This window comes from Salvia miltiorrhiza, chromosome 4, assembly GCF_028751815.1.
Source record: "Salvia miltiorrhiza cultivar Shanhuang (shh) chromosome 4, IMPLAD_Smil_shh, whole genome shotgun sequence".
Lineage (NCBI taxonomy): Eukaryota > Viridiplantae > Streptophyta > Magnoliopsida > Lamiales > Lamiaceae > Salvia > Salvia miltiorrhiza.
Genome location: NC_080390.1, coordinates 32,913,244 through 32,935,687, shown reverse-complemented (window position 1 = coordinate 32,935,687; position 22,444 = coordinate 32,913,244). Strand labels below are relative to the sequence as shown.

At 40.2% G+C, this 22,444-nt stretch overlaps 1 protein-coding gene across 2 annotated transcripts; it reads left to right on the top strand.

The window, feature by feature from the left end:
* Nucleotides 1-4,716: 4,716 nt before the first annotated feature.
* Nucleotides 4,717-7,450, top strand: LOC131021196 (uncharacterized). 2 transcript variants are annotated; one of them, XM_057950296.1, is made up of 5 exons: nucleotides 4,717-4,945; nucleotides 5,263-5,336; nucleotides 6,291-6,399; nucleotides 6,539-6,764; nucleotides 6,869-7,450. In XM_057950296.1, exons 3-5 carry the CDS (start codon nucleotides 6,373-6,375, stop codon nucleotides 7,327-7,329), a joined length of 714 nt encoding a protein of 237 aa, XP_057806279.1. In that variant the 5' UTR covers nucleotides 4,717-4,945; nucleotides 5,263-5,336; nucleotides 6,291-6,372; the 3' UTR covers nucleotides 7,330-7,450. The 2 variants fall into 2 exon arrangements, with proteins under 2 accessions (XP_057806279.1, XP_057806278.1); XM_057950295.1 differs by having other exon boundaries at nucleotides 5,846-6,399.
* The last annotated feature ends 14,994 nt before the right edge of the window (nucleotides 7,451-22,444 follow it).

The window sequence follows — 22,444 nt, the reverse complement described above, 5'->3', positions numbered from 1 at the left end:
TCATCTTTATTGAACCAACCCATAAACTCCTGCCAGGAATTTTTCGCCGCCGAACAATTCCAAAACAGATGATCAATGGACTCCTCAGCAGAACCGCAGATCGCGCATCTGTTGGGCCCCACCAGAGTGCCATTACGAATAAGACTATCATGCGTGGGCAATCTTCTGTGAATAACTCTCCAAGCAATCAAAGACCGACGGTCAGGGATAAATCGCTCCCAAATCCAAGAACCCCAACAGACATTAGGGTGATGAACGCCATTAGCAGCGTAGGCCGAAGCAGCAGTAACTTTACCAGAGATAGACGATTTCCAAAATCTCGAATCAGTTCCTCCCCCAATCGGCAGAAGCAGGATATCAATCACGATTTCCGGAAAATTGAGAACGAAATCCTCGGTGAAGTGCCATACACCGTCATAGAAATGATCCTCAACTGCATGGTTCAGGAACTCATGCATAAAAACGGGAATATGAAGTTTATCAATCAACTTGTACCCGAGCCAATCATCCTTCCAAAAGTAAGTATTTGATCCCGTTCCAATATAGGAGTAAGGGTTATCAACGAGTTTATTGACATGCCTCTTCATACCATTCCAAATCGGGGACGCCGCCAAGCCCAACTTAGCGTATCCAAAAAGATTAAGATAGCGAGTGCGGAGAATAGACGAGGCAAACTCAAGCCCCTGCACCATCTTCCAAGCCATTTTCATTAAAAAACTGTCGTTCATAAGAGAGAACGAGCGAATTCCTAAACCTCCTTCTTTTCGCGGCGCACACACCCGAGACCAACTCACCGAACAGGAAGGTCTCTTATCAACGTTACCAGTCCAGATGAAGTTTTTACATTTTCTGTCCAGACTATAAATAAGAGATTTTGGCCAGCGGTATATCATCATGGAATGCGTAACCGAGCTTTGGATCACCGAACGGACAAGACAAATTCTCCCAGCCATGGAGAGATGCATCCCTTTCCAACGAGCGAATTTGTTAACAATACGATCATGGATGCTCATGAAATACGAAGCTCTCGTTCTGCCAGTAAACAGGGGCACGCCAAGATAACTGACCGGGAGAGTACTAACCGCGAACCCTAAAGCGCTCACAATCCTGTTCCTGGTGTTGGGCGCCACCTTAGAAGAGAAGAAAATATGCGACTTCTCAGGGTTGCAAACCTGCCCAGACAACTCAGCATAGAGATCCAGAATCTGCTTAATCTTCATGGCATTTTTCGCAGACGCTTTACAGAAAAGCAAGATATCATCCGCATATAATAAGTGCGTGGGAAAGTTGGAGCCACGACTGTAACCCATAGGGATTAAATGCCTAGAATGAACACAGTTTAAAAACAAGTGGCTGAGAACGTCTTCAGCAATACCAAAAAGGATGGGCGAGAGAGGGTCCCCCTGACGCACCCCTCTCGAACACGCGAAGTAACCACTAAGCTGACCATTATAGAGAATAGAAATTCTCGCGGAACTAAAGATAACACCAATCCATCTGATGAACGTCTCATGAAACCCCTGGACACGAAGTACCTGAAGAATAAACTCCCAACTCATCGTATCAAAAGCTTTGCAAATATCAATCTTGCAGGCAAAGTTAGACTTGCGGCCAGTACGATTCATGCAATTAAAACCCTCCGAACCCAAAGCAATGCAGTCATGGATATTACGGCCATGGATGAAACCAAATTGATTCTTGGAGACGCAAGCATCCGCCACCACACTCAATCTAGTAGCCAAAATCTTCGAAATAATTTTGAAGAAAAAGTTCGACAAAATGATAGGGCGAAGATCTGCTACAGAATCCACCGTATCCTTCTTCGGGATCAAAATTAACGTGCTAGCATTACAGCCAGCAGGCAAATAAGAATTGATAAAGAAGGCGCGCACTGCAGCTAAAATATCCTTCTTGATAATAGTCCAGCAGCTTTGAAAGAAACGACCCGAGAAACCATCAGGACCCGGAGCACTAGCGGCGTCCATCCCAAAAATCGAGGCTGCAATCTCCTCTTCTTCCGGAATACTCATAAGACTATTATTCTGCTCTTCAGTGATAGAGTGGTCAATGATAGCTTCCAGCATGGTTCGATCAATCACTCGTGGCTGCTCTTCCTTAAAAGATTGTAGAAGAAGTCAATGATATGGCATTGAATTTCGTCCCTGTTATAAGAAATCCGCTCCCCAATTCTGAGATGTTGAATGTACTGCCTTGGCTTCCGAAACTTGATAAGACGATGAAAGAAAGCCGAATTACGGTCTCCGTTAGTAAGCCAAGTCGCTCTGCTTTTCTGCTGCAAGAGACTATTCTTTCTATCCAAGAGAGTGCTCAGCCGCGCCTGAGCCGTAATTTCTTCATCAAAAATCAGATCAGAATAACCAGAATTCGAAATCCTCTGCTGAATCTCAAGCAAATCATCCTGTTTTTCCTTGATCTGAGTGTCAACATTGCCGAAGACATTCCTGTTCCACTGACGAAGATCACCTCTGAGACGTCGAAGCTTGAACATAACCTTGTAGATTGGACAACGAGTATCCACCTGACCACTCCACGACGTAGTGACAAAGTTCTGAAAATCTGGATGAGAGACCCACATATTAAGGAACTTAAAAGCACGTCTAGTCGGAGGTGAACTCGCACGACATTGCAAAACAAGAGGTGCATGATCCGAAGTCATTCTGGGCAAGGCATGAGCAACAATATCCTCCCACATCTCCGCAAACCCATTAGAAAAAAGCGCTCTATCTAAACGCGATTCAACGTGCCTGGGGAAGAACCGACGACCAGACCAGGTGAAACGAAGTCCAGACGAAGGAGAGTCAATAAAACCCGAAGTCGCAATAAAATCGCTGAACTCGCGACAGGAAGTTCTGTTGGGCGCAACCAGACTAATGCGCTCATGAGCTCCTGTGACAGCGTTAAAGTCACCAAGAAAGATAGTATTCCCGTCCACGAAATTCAGGAGCTCACACCAAAGCTGCCGACGTGTAACAAGATCATTAGCCCCATGAACCACAGCAACCCGGAAACTATGGTCAATCCAAACACAATCCGCAATAACAGTTTGCTCAGAAGAAAAGATGATCGTAACATGCACCGAAGGGTGAGTAAGAAACCAGATATTAGGTCGACGGGGAGTTCGACAGTTTTGATGCCGGGGAATCATATTGATCGACCTCCAAAAGCTCTGACGAACTTTGTGAATCCTAGTCTTAGTTCCAGAATAAGAGAGACTGATATAAAGTAAATGTTTTAATATTGAAAGATACTTGAGCGTCCTCTTTGGTGTAAGTGGTAGTATATGATGTTGCCAAAAAGTAATTAATATTGAAGATGTTATTTTGTTATTGAATTTGAAGTTTCTTTTATAGAGTAGCTTAATAGCTATGAAATTTATCCTCATTTAGTTTATAATTTGAGAAAATCTTGATGGTATCCTTTTTATAAGAACAAATGGATGTTGTGATTTTTACATTTTTATATGAATTATATAGTAATATAATCAACTTGAGAAATGAAAGTTTTCTTATTTGCCTGAACATATTTGAGGTGAAGATTAATTTTGTTATATTGATGGTTTAGAGTTATTTGCTCAAAATGAGATTGACTTAAATTATTTATTTTATAATCTATAAATTTAATTATTAATATACATATTTAATTATTATTATTATCATTATTATTATTATTATTATTATTCATTAAATTAATATTATACTCATTAAGTTGATAATATTGTTATTATACACTATTTTAAATCAAATATTAATATTTAAATTAATATACTTTTTTATTAGTACTAATTAATCTAACTCATAAATAATGATATTTTGATATTTTTACATAATTTAAAATTTTTAAAAAATAAATAAATATATCATGGCCCGTGCATCGCACGGGAGGGCGTACTAGTTTTACTACAATGGAAAAGTTATGGGATTAACACTGTTGAATGAATTAGTTAAAATCTTATAAACTAACAAGTGTTAAGTTTTTTTATTGGCCATTATGCCTTCAATAAAATTAAATTGCTTAGGCAATAAATTAAATGTACATTTAGGGTGCATACTTTTTATAAAACTTTGTCTCCCACGTTGGCTAACTCAATAACCACTTTTACGGTCTAAGTCCTACTTCAAATACCTTTGGGAGGCGTATGGTTTAATGGATAAGATATGACTAATAAAATAATATAGTTAGTTGGACAAAATTTGTCCAAATAGCATTATTGAATAATACATTTTTATCAAATACTCATTTCGTCCACGAAAGAACTGCCTATCTTTTCTTTTTGGGACGTCCACAAAAAGACTTTCTACCTATTTTTGGACTATACTCCACCACTTATAATTACTCTTACTTTTCACTTTTCACAACTCTCAGTATTAATTAGTATAACACATTTTCACCACTCTCAATACACTCAATTACCTTTTCTCAACTCTCAATACACTCAACAATATTTTTTCTTAAAATCTGTGCCACTCCCTCCTAGGAAGTTCTTTCATGGACGGAGCGAGTATTTGATTTGCATAATTGAACTTATAATTAATAATAAGCCCGCATCTAATCAATCAATTGAGTGATTATTTATGGGTCCGTTTGATGGACATTATTAAGTCAAATAAATATACTTTTCTCACTCTATCCACCCATTTGATAGCCTCCTATATTAATTGTCAAAGCCCGCAATAATGAAGAAGCCCGCTGCAATATTCCTGTAGCAAGTAGATAAAAAATCCGCCGCACCCCCTGAGTTTAATTTTCTCTCTTTCAACAGTGGTATAGATTAGCTTTTTGCTTTCCATATTAGCCCTCAAAAACTATTTGAAATCTATTTTGCGTGAAGCCCCGCCATTTGTTGCTCGTGTTCTACACAACAAATTTGAGTTTCTACTACTCCAACCTGAATTTGAAATTTCGTTTCAGAGACGAAAGGTATCCGGTATGTGAAATCTGCGACCTTTATTGCTTTCGAAATTTGTCGATTTTGCTGAAGAAGTAAATTTCGAACCCTAATTTGGAGCTTTGCGAGGGGTTTTTTTTTGGGGGGGAATTCATTTGGGTATATCTCAGATAGAGATTTATTTGTTGTTGATGCCAATTCTTGAATTGAAATTTGTCAAATTTGGGTAAGCTCTTGGGTGGAGTTTGCGTTCTCGGTTCTCTGATGTCTTCTGCCCTTAGGTGCTTTAAAAATTTGCAATGGTATGCGAATTTCAGCCTTAGGTTTTCCTAACAACCTCAAAATTTCTTGTGTAGTGCTTAACCATCTGGTGTATTACTGGAGAGGGCGGCTGCATTTGAGGGTTACATCGTCGCCGATTACCATCGAGGTACATGCTTCTAGAATTTCAGTCTCACCTTGTGTAATGTGTATAAGCCTTTCAAAATGTTGCAGAGACTAAACTAAACTGTGGTACACATTTTAAAAAGTGCGACGCTGCGCTGAGAATTGTTTGGGCAATGATATTTCCATGTGAAATTCTCTACGTCTTCATTGAATCTATGCAGATTTTCTCTTTGGATGGCAGGTTTCTAAGTTAAGCACTTCCAGTATTTGTATTCTTTGTTATTAGAGCACATGATAATTTCAAAGTTGCTGTATAATTTACATGCTTCATAGCGAGCGATTTTGATTGCATTCAAACTGTTTTTGGTTATTTTTTTGAGATAGTGATGAAGGTGATGTTCTGAAAAGGTTGATATGTGCTGTCTAACTGCTTGGTTTTGTAGTGTATGATGAGAATATGCATCATTTGGTCCGGTCTTGTGTATGTGTTGGGGTATTTAGGAACTCAATTAGTTTGTCGCATCCTAGATAATATTTGTTATTCCTTTGCAGACTTGTACTTGTCTTTGTTGGTTCCCAATAAAAAAATGGCGATTGATGACGCTACAGTATTGTGCCTGTATATGTTGATGGAAGAACAAGTTCTACATCAACATTTATTTTTTCTACTTCTAGCTTATCACATTATAGTGATGTCATCGCGTAAACGAAAAAGGGGTTATAAGACATTTGGTATAATTGAACGAATCCCGAACCAAGTCATGCATATGAATAGGCTTGTCGGTGTTAACGATGTAGATTGTCTTGCAAATTTGCGCATGGACCGCAACACATTCGGTCGACTTTGCATTTTGTTGCGCGATTTAGGTGGTTTATCAAATGGGAGGTACATTACTATAGAAGAACAAGTTGCGATGTTTTTTTCCGTCTTATCACATCACAAGAAAAATAGGGTAGTTAGATTTTATTTCTAGCAATCTGGACAAACTGTATCCAGATTTGTGCACTTGGTCCTGAAGGCAATACTGAAATTGCATGCGATTTTACTCGTCAAACCCATTCCCGTTCCACAAGACTGCATGGACAATAGGTGGAAATGGTTCAAGGTAATGCACTCCCTTTTTAAAAGTAACCAAATTTTTAAGCTCCAACTATTCTGCCATGGTAATTAAATTCCAGCTTGAGGTTGGAATAATGTTCATATATTTTGCAATTATTAACTGACCATGTTTGATTTCGGTGTAGGGCTGTTTGGGTGCACTCGATGGTTCTTATATAAATGTGACTGTGAGCAATTGTGACAAGCCAAGGTACCGGACTCGAAAGGGACAAATATCAACTAACACCCTCGCGGTTTGTGATAGAAATATGCAATTTGTTTATGTGCTCCCTGGTTGGGAAGGCTCCGCAGCCGATTCGCGGATATTGCGGGATTCCTTGACACGGGTGCACGGGTTGAGGGTGCCTAGAGGTATTTCATACAATTAGAGCATCAATGCACGAACTGAGCATCTCTTTTTTTTGTTATATTTTTCCAATATCTGCTCATGCTCAGTTGAAGGTCTAATATTATAGGCTGTTATTATCTTTGCGACAACGGATACGCCAATAGTGAGGGGTTCCTTACACCGTATAAGGGAATTCGCTATCATTTAAAGGAGTGGGGCCCAAACACGTCTCGCCCGCAAAATGCAAAGGAATTGTTCAACCTACGACATGCAAAGGCACGAAATGTTATTGAACGTGCTTTCGGCGTCATGAAGATGCGTTGGGGGATTTTGAGAAGCGCCACTTTCTACCCTGTGAAAACCCAAAACCGTCTAATAATGTCGTGTTTCATTTTGCATAATTTCATCCGCGCGGAGATGACCAACGATCCGCTTGAGCAGGAATTTGACAATGCAAACGTTAACAATGATGAAGATGTTGAAGGCGATGGTGAAGTCATCGATGGGATAGAGGCATCCCCAATGTGGAATGCTGAGAGAGATTTACTTGCCCAATCGATGTGGCTTAATTATCAAAACAATATTTGAGCTATGTGTTGTTGTATAAATTGATGTTGAAACTTGAGTAGTTTTGTGTAGCAGCATGTTTCTATGGGAACTAAGACTTATTCAGCATATCTAATAGGCTAGTATGAATTTTCTTTTGTTTGCTTGCTGGATTATTCTATTACATCACGTACTCTTTGTAGGCTGCACTATGTCTGTGTAAAGGGATAAATGTTGCAGTTTGTGAGATCTCCTCTGTATTTTATGATTGAACTGCTTGCTTGTATTGTCCATCTTGGTTTCATGATTGAATGCTGGTTGATTAAATGTTAATATATAATAATGTTCATTGTTGGAATGCAATTCTCAGGTTATGGATCAGAGGCTCGCACCATGTTGTAGTTGTGGACGGTCTCTGCATTTAATGTGCGCCGGCCCGAAAGCGCAAAACCCGGGGAGATGGTATTACACGTGCCCAGCACGACGTGGTCACCGTGGAGGATTCGTTTGGTATGATGAATACCATAGTCCGTTGCCTGTTATTAGGTCGTCTGCACCCTCATATTCTGCCCCGAGCTACCCGCAATCACAGCCGGAGTACGTAGCAAGCTCAGAAATTGTGGATTCTCCTACTCCGACTGTCAACAATCACGTTTTATCCCCTGGTGAAAATGACGTCCAAATGAAAGTGCTCCTTATTGTGATTGTCGCGGTTGTCGTCGGCGTAGTAATAGGGAAGCTCCTTTAGTAATGTCAATGATCTAGTTCTTGTATTGTTGCAACTATTGCTTAGTATCATCACTTTTGACTTATTTTGAAGACAAATTCTTGATTGTTCTTAGTACATATTGTGATGAAAAATTCCATAATGGATCTTTATTCATTAGATTCCTGTTAAGTTTTGTGAGATTTTCGTTTTCAAAATGATGGGTTAAGCTTAATTCTATCTAAAATGAGCAGCATTCGTTTTCAAAAGAATAATGCATGGACAATTCTATCTAAAAGGAGAAATCTATCAAGTTTCTCTTCGAATGAAACCAACAGATAAGTATAATATTCTGGTAAAAAGTTGCATATTTAAAAATTGAATATAATGCAAAATAATGTTTGTCAATTCTTATCTCTATATTTTGCTGCTACATCTTAGCCACACAAATATATATATTCATTTGAAGTATTTCATAGATAAATTAAGTAGCAGGTGCATTGGAACTGGGATAGCATTTAGTGAGTGTAATGATGGAATTCTAATCCAATTTGATCTTTCAAAATGGGGATTTTGGCTGCGCAAGTATCTGTTATTTTATGCAAGAAAATGTCTACTCAAATTTAAAATCCAAATGAACCCCCAACTACTATATTTAATGGTTGACATTAATTACCACCCACTAACAAGCAATAAACGAAAATGGTTGCCTTCTCCCCACTATATAAGTCGCTCCAACCATGCACATACTGAACCTTCTAAAAATTCCAAAAATTTCCACACGAAATCAAGCATGAAGCCTTTCGGTGAGCCAAAACAGGATTGGTTCCTATACAATGGGATATGGAACATCGCACTCGACTCTTATCTGATAAAACGCCTTGTGGAGCGCGAGGAAGAGTGCAAACCAATTCTACCCGCTGATTCGCCACATGCAATCATTTGTGCCATGGAAGCTTTGATCAAGGAGGCCGGAGCTGATGTTACGTATAGTGATGTTCTCGAGCGCGTGAATCACCTCAGGAAGCGTTATAATTGTTTCAGGAAGCTCGCTTCGCGTGTAGAGACAACTTGGGATGTGACAAATAATAGTGTCACGGCCGATGAAAGGGTGTGGAAGATCATCTTTGAGGTAACATTTTTGAAAACTCTTTATTTTCGAAAGTTGTATGCACATCTTCTATCATGCCTGTTACTTTGCTAACTCTTGGTAACGAATCTCATATCTGTTGGTATTTTCTTCCTCCACAACAACAGGAAGATGATTTTACCCGAGCTTACTACGAGAAAGGTGATCCACTATGGTTTAAACTCTGTAGGCTGTTCGGCTACAATGCAATCAAACAAGAGGCCGCCTCACCAACGGTGATCGTGTTAAGTGACTCTCCTGTGATGAAAGCTGCTCCATCAACTAACATATGCATCTCCTCTTCCGACGATGAGGTGACATCTCCTCTTATGAAAGCCCCGATTGCACGGAAGCTAACTTTCGACGATGAATCCGAGTCGAGCCCGTACAACTAGTAAGCCGTGAAGAAGCTTGTTTGAGTCGTCGTTGTACTCAAGTAAATACTTTTGTCTTAATTTCGTGATTAAAATTATGTTGCTGCTTTGTCTATGTCTATGTAGGAACGTGTGCATTTGGAAAATCTCTATGGTTCATGTTAAGATTATGTTAGGATGAAATTAGCTGCTATGGAACCCCATGTTTTGTATTTTGGCACATTTGAGCAGCTGTATTGAAAATGGTCACATATCCTATGCTTTATTAGTCTTGCGTTATGGAGAATTAGCTATTGTTGACTACCTTACTTATTCCCAAAATATTTGATAGTGCTTGGATCTATTAGGAGGTTCAAGTATTCATATGGAAATCATTTTTGTACAAGAAATGCAAACATAACTACAGGTTCGAATCTAACAGCAACCATAGTCACATAATAGAAAGCAACACACAATTTACCAACAAAACAACTCTGGCGTTCGTTACAAATAAACATAGCAAAAACAATTCAAAGGCTATAACTATTTACACAAAAGATTGATAGGCTGCCCTACACCTTTTCGCCATACTGTTTTCAATCCAAAAGATAGACATTGCCCTGTGAAATCCAAAACATAGAAGAACATCTTGCTTATAGATTCTTAGACAGCACAACGCGCAGTACGTAATGCGGTTTCGCATCATCCGGCAACCCCATAAACAATTCAAGACCTTGTTTATCACCTGCCAATAAAGCATAAGCATCGAATTTGTCACTCATGGTCAAAGTATCCAATTTGTTTAGTTGGTCGAAGACTTCCTTTCTTGCTTTGGCCAAGTCCTGCTCGTACCCAATCCTTGAGACTAGTTTATCCATTCGGTCATCCGCATTCTTACTGATCTCTCCCCACACTGGCGAAGCTCGTCGAAGTTTTCATTCGCTTTACGTTTCCTGCCCGTTGCTTGTGCAGAGCCACCCTCCTTCACAGGCTGTGTAACACTATCATCTGGGACATTATTCTCCGCCTCAGTTTCAAACTGAGGATGGTAATCACCATGTGTTCCGTCGGTATCAGTGTCGTCCACATGATTCATTTCATGCACTGCATCCACAACATCTTCAGCCTCTATACCATTCGCACGATCCTTTCCGAAAATTTCTTTCCAATCTTCTAAATAGGGCCAACTCTTAGTAAGCATCGAGCCTGCATTTGCGTCAGCCTACACGAATTGACAGTGTATCATTAACTAGTTAAACAATAACCACTTTGCAAAATCTTACTACACTTGGAACTAACTAAAGTAAAACAGAGAAAGTAATATATCAACCTTCACAATTTGTTCCCATAAATCGGCATCGCAATCTATCATGAATTTCCCGTCAATATTGAACCCAACACCGGTCTTCCCCAACATAGTAACCAAAGAATTGTAGTTCTTTTTCCATATAGCGATTTTGGAATGAATGTGCGGCACGCCTTTGAGATTCGTCCCCGGAAACGAATTCTTGATAGCTTCCTCTAGTTTTACTAGATACCCAGCTCTGAACCCATTGTCCGACTTCCACCCCTGCACAACAAGTTCTTTTAACGCAACAATGAGCACCTCCTCTTCTCTCGACGACCAACTACGGCGTGTCTTTACGGGCTTGCTAGCCTTGCCGCGCAGAGGTACATTACTCGCTGAATCTGCATACTTGCACCGAATAATAATTGGAAAACAAACAGTAGGAATGAACAACTAGAAGTATGCTAATCATGTTTCAAACGAGCACACAAATTCAAAGAACATGGAATGATATTATGTATTAATCAATGCATACATATCCCACATAGCGACATAAAACCTTGTAGTCTCACGTTCAGAATTTACGGCGACCAAGAGAATGCAAAGATTGCTAACAAAATCCTCACTATAAATTGGACTATCAAGCAATCGAGGGCCGTCAAATATTCACGAATGCAATTAGATATAAATTCCAACATCAGAACATGATAAAATCCATCACCCCAAAAAGGCTTTCATATCAACGATAATCGAAAACATGAGGTTGTAAAACGGAAATTGAAACAAAAATTCCAGAAAAAAACCATAAAAAGAAAAAAAATCAAACCTTGATTGCTCATTGCTTCAGTAGTTTGCCGCTTGAAATCGACGACACACAACCCTGACGCCTGAAAATATGCTCAGTAGCACCGGTAATAAGGAGTCGCAGGTTTCTGCAATGTTTATCTGCTCATTTTCCGGTAATAAGGACCTTGAGGAGATGAAGAATAACCTTGGATGGAATTTGGAGGGACGTCAATGTGGTTGGCGCGCAAAGCTTTGCAAAACTGAGGTAATATCTGACCAAAAATTTCACCCAAATAGGATGGGGGTATTTTAGTAATTTCGACAGTTGGATTATTTAATTTAGCTATCAAACATGATCTTAATTAGCAATATCGATATTCTCAGATTTTTTTAAAGTCTATCAAACACCATAAGCATGTTATACTATATATTATTTATTAGCCATCAAACATGATTATAATTAATTAATCTCACAACATTTGGATTATATATCTCTATTTAATTAATAACCTCTTTTCTGTAATAATCTGTCAAACGGACCCTTAAGATTGGACGAATTATTTAATCACCCTCCAAGCTTATCAATATTATCTATCTCATCCACCAAACCAAGCGTCATACAAAAACTTTATGAGATGAACTAAGCATGTTTGGCTAGGCTTATAAGCTTTTTTAATACAATTTATAAGTTGTTTAGGAGCTTATAAGCTTTTGATAAATGATTGGTAAAATAGGCTCTTAAATAATTTATAAATCGTAAAAATAAGCTTCAACAATTTATAAGCTTTCCAAAAAATAAGTTTTTTTTTTAAATAAAATTTTTATTAAAGAGGAAAAGTGAAAAAAAAAAACGGCAGAACCAAAACCCTTGAGAGCACAGGGGGAGCAAACTAAGGGCCGAGCCTCATTAAAACCTCAGCAAGAGGAAAAAGAGTACTCGTTAAAGAAAAAGTGCCTGAGAAGCTGAGTTGGAAATTTTCAGAAGCTCCGGCCGAACCATCGCCCCTAAAAATTCCGGCTCCCAAAAGCACAGAAGAGGAACAAAACAACAGAACAACAACAAAGAAAAGGCGAAGACGGAAACATGAAGACGCCGTCGTCGTGACCCCTCGAAACCGCAACCGAGAGCCAAGATGAAACCGCTTCACCCAAGCGCAAGCCAAATCACAATCACAAATCATCAATAACGTAAACGAATGTGGCTGTGAGAAGCCATGTCAAGACCAACCGCCGTCTTGATAGCCTCAATCGCATGGAGCCACCAACCATTTGGCACCACCTCGCTTGCCATAATATCCGCCGGCTTATTACCCTCCCTGTAAATATGAGTAACCTGCAAATTGAAATCTCTAAGCAAACCTAAGGTCTTCTTCCAAGCCGCCACGAAGCGCCACGGCACCAAATAATCCCGACTTCCAAAAAGATTCACAATATAAGTAGAATCTGATTCCACCCACAAAAACCGCCAGTTCCTCTCATGCGCAATTTGAATCGCGAGAATGACCGCAAGAAGCTCCGCTTCAAAGGCAAACCCTTTGCCGCCATCTTGATGAAAACACCCACGGACACAACCGTGATTATCTCGAAATACCCCGCCCGCAGCGATCTTCCCCGGAGCTCCTAAAGCGGAGCCATCAGTGTTGACCTTAATCCACTGTAGAATCGGGGGCCACCAATGCACATTCACAAAAATAGGAGGCGGCGAAGCTCTAGACGCCACCCCAATCCTCCTAATAATCAAATAATCCGACCAACTGTTATTCATACAACCCAACTTGCTGAAGTTAGCTTCAACTTCTTTAAAAGCAACCCTAATGTGTTGAAGCAGCCGCTGACTGCTAAAAACCTTCCCTTTGAACACACACTCGTTTCTTTGATGCCAAATAGCCCAAAGAAGATAAATAATACCAGCCTTCCAGTACGTCAGAACTTGAGAGCTAGGCTTATGATTCCACGCTGCAACTAAGAAACCATGGATATCAACATGCTCACCATTAAAATTAAACCAGTTCAAGAACTCCTCCCAAACATGTCTAAGCTCGCTGCATTGCCAGAAAAGATGATCGATAGACTCCCCACTCCTATAGCAAAAACAGCAAAAATTAGGCAAAATCAATCCTTGCTTAATGAGGCAATCGAAAGTAGGTAATCGGTTATGAATCAGCCTCCAACAAAGCAACGAACGTCGAACCGGTATGAAATTTTCCCAAATCCAAGAACCCCACTTAACAATAGGAAACCCATGACAGCGTTTTGAGAAAGCTGCGGCAGCAGAGACCGTACCATGCACAGAACTTTTCCAAAACCTATCATCCGAACCCTCCCCGACAGGAAGAAGCAGGATATCACAAATGATTTCCGGGAAGACATTTAAAAAGTTTTGAGTGAAATGCCAGACCCCCTCATAATAATAATCCGCCACTGAGCAAGTCAGCGTCTCCAAAAGGAAATCCGGGACACCACAGTGCTTCACAAGAGAGTAACCAAGCCAATCATCTTTCCAAAAATTGATCGAAGTTCCTGCACCCACATAACAATAAGCCTCATCAAGTAACTCAGGGATTTCTGGCCTCAAGCCCAACCAGATCGAAGACGCCGCCGCCTTGGTAGGACGACAAAGCGGCGTCAAATATCTACTGCGCATAATCTGATGACTGAAACTATGCCCACCAATAATGTTCCACGCCATCTTCATCAAGTAGCTCTTGTTCATAATATCAAATGAACGAATTCCAAGACCACCCTCCTCCTTAATAGCACACACCCTCGCCCAACGAACCGGGCAGCTGGGTCTCTTGGAAACATCGCCAGTCCAGATAAATTTCCGACACTTCAAATCCAGGTCCTTAATGAGGCTTCTCGGCCAGCGATACACCATCATAGAATGCGTAATAGAACTCTGAATCACAGACTTCACCAAACAAATTCTACCAGCCATAGAAAGCTGCATGCCCTTCCATCTGGCAAACTTGAGAATAATCCGATCATGAATTGCACGCAAGAAAGAGGCTTTGACCCTCCCAGAGAAAATAGGCACGCCCAGATAATTGAATGGCAGAGAACCCTTCCTGAAATTTAGAATATTAATGATATGACGTCTCAACCTGTTAGGAGTCTTGTCCCCAAAATAAACGTGAGATTTCTCCATAGAACAGATCTGACCCGAGATAGAGCCATAAAACTCCAAAATATGAGTGATCTTACGAGCATTCGCAGTCGTTACACGACCAAACACCAAAATATCATCTGCATAAAGGAGATCAGTAGGGAAAGCAGTACCTCTGGTCAAATTCATTGGAACAAGATTACCAGAATCAACACAATTCTGGAAGAGGACACTGAGCACATCTTCAGCAATTCCAAATAAAATTGGGGACAAAGGATCCCCTTGCCTGACGCCTCTAGAACACTGAAAATAACCACAAAGATTGCTGTTATAAAGAATTGAAAGTCTTGCAGAACGAAGAATAATAGCAATCCATCTGATGAAAGTTTCAGAGTAGCCTCCAGCTCGCAAAACCTTAAGAAGAAAATCCCAACGTAAGGTATCAAAAGCCTTTCTGATATCGATCTTACAAGCCATGTTAACCCCCCCATGAGAACGCTTGAGGCAATTCACTCCCTCAGAACCAAGCATAATGCAGTCATGAATGGAACGACCGCGAACAAAACCAAACTGATGCTTGGAAACCATCTCCGCCGCCACACCGCTCAGTCTCGTGGCCAAAACTTTTGAAATGATTTTGAAAAGGAAGTTCGAAAGCACAATAGGCCTCAGATCACCAACAGAATTCACCGTCTCTTTCTTCGGAATGAGAATCAAAGTATTGGAGTTGCAACCCGTTGGAAGATAGGAAGCCACAAAGAAATTCCTAACAGCCTCCCAGATATCCTGCTTAATGATACTCCAGCAAGCATGATAGAACCTTCCACAGAAGCCATCCGGACCCGCAGCACTGTGTGGATCCATGTCAAAAACCGCAGCGGTAATCTCCTCTTGATCAGGAATCCTAGACAGTAAGGCATTCTGAGCGGAGGAAACCTTGTGGTCAATTACAGCCTCAATCTGCACAATATCCACCTCAGCTGTCTGATCTTCAGCAAAGAGACTAGTAAAAAACTGGACAATATGACCACCAATCTCCTCCTGATCATAAACCATCTGATTATTAATCTCAAGATGGGAAATCATATAAGATCTCTTCTTGTAACGAAGCAGGGAGTGAAAAAACGAGTTATTCCGATCTCCATCATGCAGCCACTTGACTCTACATTTTTGACGAAGCAGACTACTCTTTCTGGATAAAGACACATTAATTTTCGCCTGAGCTAAAACCTCTGCGTCAAAAAGCGCATCCGTATACCCTTCCTGTGAAATCTGAGCCTGAATCTCCAATAACTCCTGCTGCGCATTAGCGATTGAAATATCAACATTCCCAAAGACAGTTCTATTCCAATTTTGCAGCTCCTTTCGCAGCCGTTTAAGTTTAAACATAACCCTATAAATCGGACATCGCGTGTCCACCGGGTCCCGCCAAGAATTTTCAAAGAAACTCTCAAAATCCGGATGACTAGTCCACATATGTAAGAACTTGAAGAAACGACGACTAGTCTGCTGAGCTTGGCAACAAATAAGCACCAATGGTGCATGATCAGACGTCACACGGGGAAGAGCATGTGACGTTATAGACTGCCAGCTATCTGAGAAAGAAGTCGAGACAATGGCCCTGTCAAGAACTGACTCAACATGAGAAGGCATAAACCTCCGGCCCGACCAAGTAAATCGAAGACCAGAAGTCTGGGGCTCTACAAACCCAGTAGCAGCAATAAAATCGTTGAACTCTCTGCAAGCAGCGGCATTTGGGAGACGGGTGCTAATCCGTTCATGAGCTCCCTTAACAGCATTGAAATCACCAATGAAAACCGTCTGACCATCAAAATAATTCAGCAAATCCAGCCACAGAGTGCGCCGTTCAATATGAGAGTTTGAGCCGTGAACCACAGCAACCCTAAAGTTATGATGAAGCCAAACACAACTCAATAAAACAACCTGATCAGTAGAAAACTCAATTCTGACAGAAACAACAGGATGAACGAACACCCAAATATTCGAACACATATCAACTCTGGAGTTCTGATGACAAGGAACCACATTCAAAGAACGCCAAAAAGAAGCAGGACAATTATGAAAAGCCATTTTAGGTTCAAGAATACCGACCACCAACGGCGAAAAAGAGGCACAATGCTCTTTCAGAAGAAGTTTGGTTTCATCCGTGAGCCCACGCACGTTCCAAACAAGCATGTTCATAAAAAACTAATGATTGTTAGTGGATTGGGACTCCCCCCTCTCCACTTGAGCTGCCCAACTCTTAGCCGTAAAGTCAGCGACGTCACTCATAACTTTGCCGCTCTTCGATGTCCGCTGTTCAATCACATAATCCATTGGGTTATGCCCCAACTCTTTCGCCTCTTGCATACGTTTGTTAATCAAATCCTCAGATTGTTGATTACTTTCCACCTCTTCTGTTCCACGCAGCCTAGATTTAATTGTTCCTGCCGGCGGGTCCTTCTTCCCGGTTTGAATACCATGTCTCTTAGGCGGCCTACCACGCGGCCGTTTAATAGCGGAATCTCTGTTTGACTGAAGAACCTCCTTAAGACGCTGAGCTTTAATAGCTGCCTCCAACTGCACTGTTTTTTTAGCCAAATCCAACCTGATCTCATCAACAGTAGGCTCCGTTGGACTAACCTCAGAATCCACCCTAGACTCGGAACCCTCGAAATCATGGACATCATTCTCCAAATTTTCAGCAAAGATTTCCTCATCCACTTCCTCACAACTGCTAGAACCCGTCTCCACAGTTTTCGAAAAAACTGCATTCAATAAATCCGGACCTAAGAGATCCAAAGCCTCTTTCCCCGAGCGCTTCTCCCGAGCAGTGAAACTATCCTCGTGAATCGAAGAACGGGAGTTATGCAACCCCACCTCCGCGTCATCACTATGCCTCTCCGGCATTGTACTATCATCAGCTAAAAAATCCCCCTGAATCACCCGATCCTCCTCAGTCAAAGGACCAAAGGGATTAACATCAGTTGCCACCTTATCAAAAGACTCTCCCTGCAGATTTTGTAGTCCTTTCGGGGAAGAAACCCGTAAAGTTCTTCCAGTAGGCTGCCAACTTTTCCCACGAGCCCTTGCTTTAGACCCCGCTTGCTTCTCAGTGGCATCATTTTTCGATTGATTGGCATGATCTTTGGCTTTGCTTTTGATACATTTGTCCCGGCTATGCCCCGTAATTCTGCATGAAGAACAATAAAGTGGTAACTGTTCATAGTAAAATTCAACAAAAATAGAATTATTGTCACACCCGATGGTCATAGAATCTTGAAGAGGAAGAGCCAAATCAACTTCAACGAGAATTCTTGCAAAATGTCCAACTTCTTTATACACAGACGGACCATCAAACCGAATCGAAAGACCGATAGCTCTGCCTATAGCCGAGAAAACCTCAGGATGCCATAACTCAATCGGCAGATAGTATAGCCGCACCCAAACTTGACATAGCGATGAAATCTCTTTGTAGGGATCAAAGAAACGTGTCCATTCCCGGAGTCGAAAAGCGCCCTGCGACAAATCCCAACCATTGCGCTGCTTAGCTATTGCCTTATCCGCTGCAGAACTGAAGTTAATAATATAGAAACCCTTGGCCATAGGTGTTAGCATCCAGCAACCTTTTATGCTCCAATGATGTTGTAGTTCTTCCTTAAGACCGAAAGTAGTTCTCGGTTTGTCCCCTTTTTGAAGCAACAGACGCCCAATGAGAGCATGATCAAAAGTTTCCACTTGTTTCTTGTAGAATTCAGCAGGGATATCCAAGTTGTATTTACTGCCAATCTTCTCCGAATTCAAAGCCGCAAACTTGTTGGCCAAGATATCAGGCTTGCGGGCTGAACGAGGACGGACCATAGCAGCGTACGACGCCTTGACTTCCGAAGCCGCTACCTCAGGGAGTCCCGTAGGCTGCTGCTCAGCTGCGAGAACTTGTTGGTCAGTAGCAGAATTTCCCGCATTGAGAAGAGCACGTGCAGTAGGTAAAGAATTAACATCAACGTGATTTTGATTCTCAGCGGTAGAAATTAAAAACTGTGTTTCTGCAGCCTCATGCTGCTTAGTGTTCGTTGGAGGAGACCGAAAGTTATTTGAAATAGGAGGGAGATTGAGTGCCGACCGGTCGGCCGAACCTGCCATCGCCGGCACTTATTGGCGATCTCAACTTCCAGAGCAGCAGCAACAGCGGCGAAGTCCTATGATCCAGACTGTGGCAGCTGTAGACTCGTCGGCTTCGTCGGAACGGAGCTGGAGTCCTACGATCCAGATCTTTAGATCCACGCAGACGCCGATCTAGCGCAACAAGCAGCCCTCCCCACCGTCGGAGCGAGGCAGCGGCCGGCGAGATCCAGTGACGTCGGAGCGAGACAGCAACGACGGCGTCAAGCAGTGGCTTCCTTGAGGCGGCGTCCGGTGAGTGGAGTGAATATTCGACGGGTGAAGAACCCGCGGACCGGAGGCTGGAGGTGGTGCCGGGTCGGTGGCAACCGGCGGCAGGTGCAGAGGGGGACGGCGCACAAGATGCAGACCGCGCCAACAGGTGCAGATCAGATCTAGATCTAGAAGATCTAGAAGATGTTGGATGGATGCCGCCGACCGGGTCGAGGTTCCAGCGGGCAGCGGCGAACGGTGGGCGGCGACTGAGATCGGCGGGAAGGCGAGGTGCGCCTGGTGCGGCGCAAGTTTGGGCGGCTGTGCGCGTGTCTCCAGTCTGAGTTTCAGGGGCTAAACCTATTCAAACTCATGTTGATACACAATCTTATAACTTATTCTATTTCCAAAAAATAAGTTATTCTATCTCAAATCCTAACTTATTTTTTCATAATCTTATAACCAATAACTATTTTTCAAAAGTAATTTTACTATATTTTCATCATATACCCTTTAAAATTCATATCTCTTCAATTTTCTCTTTCTAGTTTAAAATTCTCACTCTAAATTATAAATTCAATTATTCAACACACTCTAATAACTTATAAATTTTCGAAAGATTACATCTTATAAACTCTATAAGATAAGTTTAGCTAAACACTCCCTAAATCTACTTGGGGTCAAACTTTGTTTTACTTTTAAGTTTTTGGTTGTGAGCCTAATCCATCGGGTTAAGCCCATTGAAATTCTTTATGAGTTGGGCCAGGCACAGCCCAATAGGTCGAAACCAGATTTTTAATTTGGCATTATCCCTACAAAACAAAATCTATAAAATATATTCCCTCCATCCTCACAAAATATATTCAATTTGTTGTTTTCGTCCGTCCTCATCAAACGTATTCAGTTTATTTTTTATAAGTTTTCGATTCACAATAAAGTAGGACCACTTACTCCACTCACAACATATTCAACTACTTATTAAAATTCGTGTAATTTAGAAATGAATATTTTTTATGAGGACGAATGGAGTATAAAATATCAATTTTCTCCGGTCAAATTTTCTCTCTCCATTTATTATACTCACATTTTCTCTCTCTTCATTCTATCAAATGCTTCACACTTTTCTTCTTCTATATAAAATTTCTCTCTCTACTAATCTCTTGTTTATATTTTTACGATTTTCCGCGGAAAATATTTGATATATATTTTTAATTAAAGACCATGACCTTGTAACAAGTAAATTATTGTAATTCAAAATTTTGATGTAATTAATTTTCTCCCTCCTATTCTTTTTCTCTATTATTTACTTTTTTTTTCTATCTCTCTCCTGATTTATCACGGTTGTTCTTATTATATTTTCTATCACTCTCTTGCTTCTACATAATCTATCTCACTTATCTTCTCTTTTGATAAAAATAATAAAACATCACATTTATGTGTTGAGTTAATTTTTTTATTTTTATATAAATTTTTATGATTTATTTACATGTTTTTTTTAATTATAATAGTTTTTAATACAACTAAGGAGAAATAAATTTTATTGATTCATTTTAAAACTCTTTAATTTTAGAAGGCATAAAAAATAAATTTAAAATGAATACGTTATGATAATTTAAAGTTTTTAAATATTTTTTTCTCTTTCCTCTATACTCTCTTTAATGTCTTTTTTTCTCCTTAATGACATGTTTACTTTTTTTTTCTACTATATTAATTTTATTTCTTTTTCTATTTTTCTTTTATGTTTTTAAAGGGAAAATAAGTAAATATCATATTTTATGTTTTGCATGTTTTTTTTTCAATTATAATAAGTTTAGAATGCAATAGAGGTGAAGGAAAATATATTGGTTCATTTTATAACTCTTTTTAAGAAAATATTTTTTTGTATTAATTTTAATATAACTATTGAAAAATAGAAGAAATATCCTAACCTTGTTTTGATGATCCCAAAATTCTTAGACTTTTGCTTCTAGACTAGACTTTTTTCGAACTCAAGTGTTAGAGTTCATTTTCTAGTTAGACTGAAGCGGCAAAGCTTGAAATTAAACTGAAGATTGATGAAGACCTGACTAAAGAAGTTGGACTGAAGTACTGACCAACTGAAGCTCACCTGAAGTTATTGCAACAATAAATGAAGGACTAGTACTGGAATGATGAAGCAATCTTTAGTCGAAACATTCTCTGAAGACTTGTTTAAGGATCAGAAGATTACAGCGGACTGAAGCTACAAAAAGACGGACTGAAGATGCATTAAAGTACATATCACTTAGACGAATAAAGAAAAAGGATATCTTCTGGTACACATCGCATTAAATGAAAATGACAGTGCATTAAATGTTGGGATATGGCAAATCGTCCTTCACCGAGCAGAGTTACTTCATCCATGTTACTTCACACTATAACACCATCTCCCCATGCCTGAAGACCTTACCCATTTCGGCGAAAATGGAGATAGATGACGAAGACCCGTAGCACAGATCAAATCAAGCGTCAACAATAATATTTAAATAAGGATCTCCTCCAACGGATCTATTCTTTATCCTCCGCCTATAAATAGAGCTCAAGAAACAACCTTCAACCTCACCGATTCAAAGACTTACGCTGAAGCTCTGCTAAAATATCGAGTCAGCTACTTACTTAGCAATCAAACTTGAATCGAATAAGAAAGTAAACCCTGTTGTAAAAATCAGTTCACCTGATTTATAAACACTCTCTTAGAAGTGTCTAGGCAATCATATTCATACATCCTTAGCCTAGTCCTTGATTACTCGAGAGCTTGTTCTCGGTAATCCTAGTTGGAAGATTTTTAAACCCCTTTTCAATCGAGTGAAAAGAGTGTTTGAGTGTTAGAGTTCTAGACGGTTGTCTAAACTCAAAGAGTTCTCAGGCCCCGCAAGCAAGACGAGTGAAGTCCTAGCGTATTTGCGAGATTGAGAAAAGAGACGAGAAATCCAACTCAGCGTGTTGGTACTGAAACAGTTGTTTCAGTTGATAGGTTTGTTTGTGCACCGGTAAGCACAAGCGCAATCGATTGTCAGTGTGATCTACTGACCGTGGACGTAGGAAACGATTTTTTGAACGACGTTAAAAATCTCAGTCTCATTTACTGCTTTCAGTATTTCCTACTCTATCTGTGCACAAAGCTTGTACACTGAAATTGTTAATTTGAAAAGACAAACCTTAAAATTGACAATCTGATTCACTAAAGGCTATTTCCTTAAAATCGTTTCCACGCACCAAATGTTATCAGTCTAACTGACAAACCTTTGGGTAGTCAGTGAGATTTATAACACTCACTCTGATTTTCAACTAATTAGACTGAAGGCTTAACTGAACTATCAGTTTGTCGACTTGTTCTTCATACTGAAGTTATCTACTGAAACAATTTCAGTATCAGTCTACACCTTCTTTCAACCGA